This window comes from Panicum virgatum, chromosome 7N (genome assembly GCF_016808335.1).
Source record: "Panicum virgatum strain AP13 chromosome 7N, P.virgatum_v5, whole genome shotgun sequence".
NCBI classification, from domain to species: domain Eukaryota; kingdom Viridiplantae; phylum Streptophyta; class Magnoliopsida; order Poales; family Poaceae; genus Panicum; species Panicum virgatum.
The window spans coordinates 47,749,557-47,758,038 of record NC_053151.1 but is presented as its reverse complement, the minus strand read 5'-3'; the positions used below and the strand labels follow the sequence as shown (position 1 = coordinate 47,758,038).

Genomic DNA, 8,482 nt, shown 5'->3' with positions numbered 1-8,482 from the left:
CTGGCCCCGTTTGGAGCGAGGGGGAGGGGCATCTCGCGCTCGCCGGGGACGAAAGCGCCCCGGCCGCCGGCACATGCTCGATTGGGCGAGACGGAGATGGCAATTACATGGCGCCCGTCAGGCAGGCAGCGGTACGTAGGGTTAGGACAAGGGACCCCGGCGTGGCGGCGTTGCCCAGAATCAAAGAAACGGTTCCCAGAGACCGAGTTCCTGTGCAGTCGCTACTTTCGACTGCAACTTAAGCAGTAGCGGGAGCAGAGGGGAACACTGTGCTGTACTGTAGCAACAATACTTACCACTGTTCGCCAAGGCACTGCTCATACTGTTCACCAGGGGTGCTGTAGCAACACTGCTCATCACTACCCAGAACAACCAACGGGGTCCTCCGGAATCGCGGCGGGCGGGGTCGGCCGTCGGCGTGGTCCCCCCATCCCTTTGCCGTCCCGTTCCTTGTCGGCGCGCTTGGTTCCGCTGGGCGGCGGCTAGCGACCGGCGCGTGCAGGCCGGGGATCGGAACGGAACGGAGAGGGGGAACACTGGAGCTGGATAGCGAGGCGGCACTAGGGCAACTAGCAGGGCGGCAGGCAGGCGCGCGCACGCGCCAAGCGGGGGGCGGGGCCACGGCGGCCGCGCACCACGCACCACTTTCGTTGCGGGGGCGTTTGTTTAATCCGACCGGCACGCCGGAACCGTCCAACTGCCGGCGGGCGGAGTCGGCAGTGGAATTCCAGGGCACCAGCATTATCCGTTCTGTCCCCGGCGCCACCTCGCTCCCACGCCGCCCGTTCCGTTCCGTTCCGTCCCCTCCTCCTCCTCCTGCTGCTGCTGCTCCAACGGAGGAGTAATGTGCCAAATGATTCCGTTTCCATGGTTTGGTTTTTCTTAACGCCGGCCTCGTTGTATTCCTCGTTACTCCACCCCGGTGGGCTGGCATTGTTTATTGGGGGGCGCCGCGGACAGATAAGATAGCACAACAGCCTCCACCTCCCCACTGCCCGTCGATGTCGCGAGCCCCGCTTGGCGCCGGCTGCGTGCGCCCTCAGTACCTCACCATCCGATGACCTCCTCTGGCCTCCCAGAGATACTACTAGATTACCAATGCCCTGGATCAATAAGCGGATACGGACTACGGAGCGCGCCATACCACCGTCCTCACCCGTCGCTCTCGCCTCCGGCCACCCAAGGCGGGCGGGCGTCGTTCACCTGCCCGCGCCGGCCCCTTGATCCGTCGCCGGGGCAGGCGGGCAGGTGGCCAGCCTGCTTCGCCACGGCCGGCGTTGCAGGATGATCCCCGGTTAGGTACCTGCCATCGACGCCGCGCGTGTATTCATTGGCACACCGACCGGCCTCCTGTTGCACGGGCGCCACACATTCACATCACGCGCCTGCCACGGCAGGGACCGGAGCACACCCCTCCGCTCCGACCACCGCATTCATTCGAATTCAACGCGGGCGGGGCGGAGCCGCGGCGCGCACCCAGATGCCACTGCAGATGCACAACACAGGAGCATCCAAACAGAAGATGATGGACCATCAGGTGGCCAAAAGTTTAACGTCACTTTTGGTTGGTAGCGTGCTAGTGAATAGTGATATTTTGATCGCTTATTATGATGTCAAACAAAATTAATTTACAAAACCAACTTCAGAACCCCTGCGCTAGTGACACTGAAGAATCTAATGAAGTTTTTGACCACGCGATTAGAGGATTGTTACTGTAGCATCACTGTAACAAATCATCAATTAGTTACCGTCATTAGATTCATCGCGAAAAGTTACACTCATATCTAAAAAAAATTTGCAAATAAACTTCATTTACCATATTATGCATGCGAGATTCCTTTTGTAGTGCTAGCCAGCGCTTTGGAACCAAACAAAAGGCCCAAGACTCGGATCTCGATGCTCTGCTTACCAGCCGCGCTCCGCCGCTCCGAACTCGGTCTGCACGGGAGCTGTGGCGTCTGGCGTACGAACGACGACCTCCAGCGAGCGGCCAGCGCCAGGCCGGTGCGTGACGCCAGCTCGGGTCGCGCCAGCGGAGCCGTGAGCGCGGGGCCGGCCGTGTAAATGCGTGGACGCCACCGACATCATTGATGAGCTGCGGGTCGTTGCGGCCGCCGCGCGATTTCGTAACAGAAGAACTCCTCTCTGAATTCGGTTGGGGCACGCACCAGCCTGCACACGGCTCCGCCTCGGCCTGGTGCGGAAGAGGCGCCGACCGGGCAGCGAAGCCCGACACGGCGACACCTGGCCCCAACGCCGCAGCGTGGTCCACGCGTCAGCGCCGTGCCGCCACTGCTGACTGCTGCGGGGGAAATGAGACGGTGCGGGACTGCGGGGACGCGACGCGATGAGCTCGGCATCGGCCGCCGGGTGCGCTCTGGGCTCTCCGGCTAACGCTGACCTCGCCGCGGACGTCATTAGCGTGAAATGATTAGGGTTTGCAGATAATGGGCGGCCGATGCCGTCGCTGGCAAGCAAATTGACGTCCCGTGTCCGGATACGGGAGAGGATGGGTGGGTGGGTGGGTGGGTGGTGGGGGTTCCGTGGACGAGGGGGCCACGTCCACGTCGGCGCGCATCACCACCCCCCGGCGGCACCTGGGAGCCGCCCACCTCATGTCGGCGCTGCCGGTGCGCCTAGCCGACGGGGGCGGTTGGTTGCGCTGGCCAATTTGGTACGTGCACCAAACGTCCGGCGCCCGGACGCATGCCTCCCTCAGGCCTCAGGTCGGTCAGCCACTTCCCTCCGACTCCGAACCGCACAGCCAACGCACACGATGACCAGTTGCTGCAAGTACAGGGAGGAGGAGTACTGGCGGCCACCGGCTCAAGCCAGGGACGCGTGCCCCCGTCAGTTTTTAATGCTGGATGGATGCCGGACCTGCCGCCGCGGGTCAAGTGCGGCGTCGCCGATCCGCGCCGTACTCTCCCCCTCTGCGGGTCTGAGTGATTGGCTTTCCTGTCACCGGTGCCCCTCTCGTAATCTCCACCGTAAGTACCGGCACGTACGAGAAATCATTACCCAATTCATTTGTCATTGTACAAGTGCTACAGCAGCGCTCTTGTACTGTGGCCGTGTTTGGTTACGGGGAGAAATTTTTTGGCACGTTTTTCGAGAAAAGAATCTAGTATGCATGGAGTACTAAATGAAGTCTATTTGCAAAACCTTTTTAGGGACGGGTGTAACTTTTTTGCGATGAATCTAATGATGGTAATTAATTAATGATTTGCTACATTGTTGCTACAGTAACATTCTCTTATCGCGCGGTCAAATGCCTCATTAGATTCGTCTCGCGATTTACACGGGGGGTTGTGGAGGTGGTTTTGTAATTAGGTTTCATTTGAACTGTAAATTAGTGGTCAAAGATGCTACAGTAATTTCGTGAAATCTAACCAAACACGGCCTGTGTTGTGTTCTGACTTGAGCTAAGCATCGTCGATTCAATTTTTTTCCTCTACCTTAAACGTGTCGGTGGAACGTGAACTATCATCCGCCGACGTACGACTAGTACTTGCCATGTACTGCATACCCGATCCTCTCTATAGTCTCTTTACCAGTACTCCTACACATGATGATGACAAGAGGTTATGAGAATCGTCAGCGCGGACATCTCCCACCAAAAACTGCGCCGCGCCTTTTGTTTTGGCACAATCCTTGCAGAACAACGCCTAGATAGGGGAATATTTCTGGGTTCCACGCTAGATCCTCCGGGGCAAAAAAAAAAAATCAGAAGCCAATAGCTCCAGAGCTGTCCATCATCCCGGGCATGCGTGCTGCTGCCTGCTGGCTGGCTTCCGCTGCGGCAAACACGCAACGGGAAAAAGGCCCCTTTCACTCGCTCATGGTGCCCGCTCGCCTTTTCTTCTACCTGAACAGCAGAGGTGCTGCTTGGGCTTTGGAGGCTGCAACTATTGCCACGACGATCATCCGGGCCGATGCGGCGCACTGGAGTATAGAGCTAGGCGGCTGGAGCTAGTAGTAGGAGCGTAGTACAACGTTATTGTCCACCTATCGAGCTCGAGCCTCGTGCGCGTGGTCCCCCAGCACGGCCCCCCACCCAGCCACCCTCCCTTTTCGATCCTCCGCCCATGCCTCCCGGCCGGCCGCGCGCGCGCGACACGTCGTGTTGCCCGTCCCTGTTCTGTTCCTGTTCCGCCGCTGGGACGGCTGGAACCAACGGACCCCACTGCCCGGTGTCCGCGGGCCCACGCATCCACGGCCGGACCTCGCGCCCACGGACGCTACTCGCAGCGCGCGTACGTGCACGGTGCACCTGCCGACGACGAGCCCGTGCCGCACTTGCTTGCTTGGCCGGCCGGCCGGCGCTGATGGGTAGCACAGTAGCTTAGCGCCGGCCGCCGCCGGCTCTGGCGACAAGCTCGAATCTGCGCGCGGGGGCCACGGCGTACTGGCGCTGCGGCGTCGACGTCTCGAGGGGCAGGTTCGGTACGTTACGTGGCCGCCAGGTCCAGCTCGCGCGCTTAGATTTGCATGATGATTTGGTTTTTGGATTCTAGGGAAAGCCGGCCAGCTAGTATTCCCCCCGCCAGCAAGCAATTATGCACGCGAGCGGCGCCGGCGGGCTGCCCAGTCCACCTAAAAGAAGCCATTATCGACGCTGTCATGTTGCTGTTATCGCAATAAAAAAGTATTGGCTGCCTGCATACTAGCTTCCAACTAAAGTTTCACACTGGCAAAGAAAGAAACATCAGGTTTTCAAAGGGTATTAGTAGTATGAACTGACGGTTCCGGATCGGATAGTCTCCGCCACCAAGTTAACAAGCCGAGATCAAGATATCGCCTAGAGGCCCGGACATCCCTTCGCTCTTCCTACACCAATGCAACGTTGGTCAATCCGCCACGTACGCATTTTAGATGTTAGTCTCGGGGGGTGAACGTATTACATGTAGTAGGTGAATTGAGTTTTACGGGTTGCCGGTGGGCGGTGGCTAGCAAGTCTTGCGAGAGGTCAACCGAGTTACGATGTGGCGACAGGTGTGCACGAGGAGGGTTGGTGATGAAGAAAGGGAGGGTGGATTGCGACAAGATGCGCTTGATCCACCGTTTTTTTTTGTGGCCTCGATATTATCTTGACGCCATACAATTGTTGTATCATTTGCACATTCCAATGATGATGCAATTAGAGCGTGCGTGGAACTTTTTTCTATACCCTCGTGGGGTTGATTTCTATCAGAATTTGCTGTGAGTTTTCTACCATCCGAAAGGGACTTGAAATGTGAGACCTATTTATCGTATAGAGGCATGCCCCGCGCTTTTGAAATAATTCTCTTTTACCCAATCAATATTGAATTTGTAAATGATATTATCTAGATAATAAAAATATCCAAAAATGGAGGGAAATAACTTCCTGACTAGCCTTTTTTACAATCCACCCAAAAGTTTATTTCTTTTGTTTTTGCGATATACAAAGATCAGCACTAAGAAGATTTACATTACTTTCAGGTACAAAACAAATCTTAACTAGGTTTTAAGGCTAGGGCATATCATGTTTTGCTAAGAAAAAAGCTAGAGCGCATTATGAGGTCAATGGAAGCACTAAGGAGCGAGAGATTCATTATGGCCAAGCCATGTGTCGACTTTTTTTTCCAAGAAGGGCATGGCCCGAGTTTCATTACTTTGAGAGCAACGAAAAGCCATGCGTCGACTTATTGGATTACTACATGGCAACAAAAATCTCAAGTTGTAGACGTAGCGCAGATGAGGAGGAGCACAAGATAGTCGTAGCAAGCAAAATGAAGGGGCGAAAAATAATGAACTACGGTATCCTTCTTCTCAAAATATTGGTAGACGACGACCGCGTGTGTATAAGCTCGGAAGTGAAATCATCTTGGAAGTTTTTCGAGGAATCAAAAGAAATGAAAGATCGAGAGCGTAATGAAGAAATGATTTTGATAATACCTACGCAACGGTAGCCTATAATGTGAATTATTCCCTAACGCACCAGCAAGTACATTGGGAGCACAACATAAATTGTTTGCACAGTCGTCGCCCATTCCGCGTAGTATAGCATGGCATACGCACCGACTGCCGACGTCCGGATGCAAGTTAGCCGGTGGACCTAACAATTTCGTGTGTGCCGGTGGATGAGGCTCCCTTCCTTCCAAACGGAAACAGCACAGTAGAGTGCTGCCGTGGCCGTCGCCCCCGCGCTGTTGCTATTGCTAGTTTATGATTATCCCAACCAAACTCTAATGATACCCCTCTCCACCCACAAAATCCCAATACAAATACCACCCAGCAAATAGATAGCCCTCCCGAGAGGGCAGAGCAGCAGCAAGCGCCAAAAGCAGCTGCCGATTCCACTGCGGTGCCTGCCTCCTGCCTGCTGCTGCCGCAACACAGCCCAGCCAGCAGGAGAGCGATCGAGGAGAGAGGGCGGCGGCGGCAGCAGCTCGGTAGCTTGTTCGCTCATGCAGGGCGCGTACCGCTCTTCCAGCGAGGAGTCGGCGGCGTCGCCTGCGGCTGCGGCGGCGGCGGCGGCAGCGGCAGCCATGGCCCCGCTGGCGGCGGCCGCGGCGGCCGCGGTGAAGATGGAGGAGCAGGCGGCGGCGGCGGCGGCGATGGCGGCCGGCACGCAGGCGCCGGCGCCGCTCCAGCAGATGCAGCCGCGGCGGCAGTACCGCGGCGTGCGCATGCGCAAGTGGGGCAAGTGGGTGGCGGAGATCCGGGAGCCGCACAAGCGCACGCGCATTTGGCTGGGCTCCTACGCCACGCCCGTGGCGGCGGCGCGCGCCTACGACACGGCCGTGTTCTACCTGCGCGGTCGGTCGGCGCGGCTCAACTTCCCCGACGAGATCCCCGCGCTGGCGCTCGCGGAGGGCGGCGGGGAGCCCGCGCGCGGCGGCGACGCCGACGGCGGCACGCTGTCCGCGGCGTCGATCCGGAAGAAGGCCATCGAGGTGGGGTCGCGCGTGGACGCGCTGCAGACCGGCATGATGGTCGCGCCGCCGCACCACCGCGAGCGGCAGAGGCACCACCACCACCACGGCCTTCCGCAGCTGCAGCTGCACGCCGAGGAAGAGCAGCGCCAGCAGGAGCAGAAGCAGCAGCGCGCCGCCTGGAGCGGGCGCGCCAAGAACCCGGATCTCAACCGGGCGCCGAGCCCCGAGAGCTCGGACGCCGAGTGAAGCGGCAGGGCAGGCAGGCAGGCGCGCGAGCAACCACCGCAAGACTCGACTCAACTCAACCACGACGCTGTTCATCCCGCCCCGCGACACGCCATCAAGGGTAGGTCTCCGTCTCCGTCCTCCGTGGCGGCGGGCGGGTGGTCGGTGGCGCCGGCGGGGGGACGGAAGGGTTTTCGATCGGTACGTTGTGGATAAGCACGAGGCAGCTGGCTTGGGCAGCGTGGGGGGAGGAGAGGAGGGCGGCGACGGAGGCGGCCGGCCACAAGTGGCGGTCTTTTCGATCGAACGTCAGAAAGGACAGATGTAACAGTGATAACAAAAACAAGTCATCATCCATCCATCGTCTCTCTCACGGAGCATCTCTCCTATCTTCTCTTGTGTTTCGTCCAAGTAGATAAGCTAAGCGCCTAAGCCGCCGCGATTCATTAGCACTCCACTAGGGTGATTAAACAAGGATTAATCAAGCCGGATCGGGCCGGGCCTCCCTCGCATTTCTTAATCCTTTTTCATTACCGCGGTGCCGCCTGTGTATCTGTATCCCGATCGTAAACTAATCGCCCCCCTCCCCCCGCTTGGCATGATCCAGTTGTTCGCTCGTCAGCTCCGCCTTTGCTTTTGTTTATCCGGGTGATTAGTTGTCGTCGGCTGGTGCGCAAATCCGCGTTAGGTCAGGTCGCCAACCCGCCGCACTGGTGTGCTCCGGCCGGCGCAGCAACCATGGACCGGCCGCGCTTGCGAACGGTCTCGCTCATCTACCAGTACTACTACTAGCAGTGATCGTTAGCCGTGACAGCGAGCGAGTTGGTAGTGATCCGGTAGTGGAGAATTAGCTAGGGCGGCGGGGCGAGCGACGGTGCCGGCCGGCGCTAACGATTCTCGCGTTTGCATGGGAACATTTGGGTCGGGTTGGGTGGGTGTTAGGCCACTGCATTGGATGATGGAAATAAAGGGTAGGCGACGAAACGGAAACCAGCGGAGCGTCGTCATGCGTGATCCCTCCCGTCCGCCCGCCCTCACCGTCGCGTCGCGCATGACAAGTACCACCAGCTTCCTGTAGCTCGATGACGCCGCCAGGCGCCGCCGCCCGGCGCCCGGACCCGGAGCATCCCTGGCGACGCATGATCGGAGAAGACTAGGCTAGCGCAACCGATCGATCGATCAGAGCGGCACATGCCGGGGAGTAATGCAAATATGGACCGGAGGAGCAGAGAGGACAGCGAGGCGGGTTTCATTGAGCTGCCGCAGCTGCGTGTGTCCACCACGCCTCTGCCACTTCTCATAGATAGTGTCGGGAGTGACAGTTAAATGCCGCTACTTCTAAGAGGTCACGCACT

The 8,482-nt window shown here is 58.3% G+C and overlaps 1 protein-coding gene across 1 annotated transcript; it reads left to right on the top strand.

Moving 5' to 3' along the window:
- The first annotated feature begins 6,204 nt into the window (after positions 1-6,204).
- LOC120683254 (ethylene-responsive transcription factor ERF008-like) lies at positions 6,205-7,647 on the top strand. Its single transcript, XM_039965308.1, has one exon. It carries the CDS (start codon positions 6,432-6,434, stop codon positions 7,146-7,148), a length of 717 nt encoding a protein of 238 aa, XP_039821242.1. The 5' UTR covers positions 6,205-6,431; the 3' UTR covers positions 7,149-7,647.
- The last annotated feature ends 835 nt before the right edge of the window (positions 7,648-8,482 follow it).

Bases quoted from the DNA above. Each gene is read 5' to 3' on its own strand.
- LOC120683254 (XM_039965308.1), top strand. From the start codon at position 6,432: ATGCAGGGCGCGTACCGCTCTTCCAGCGAGGAGTCGGCGGCGTCGCCT.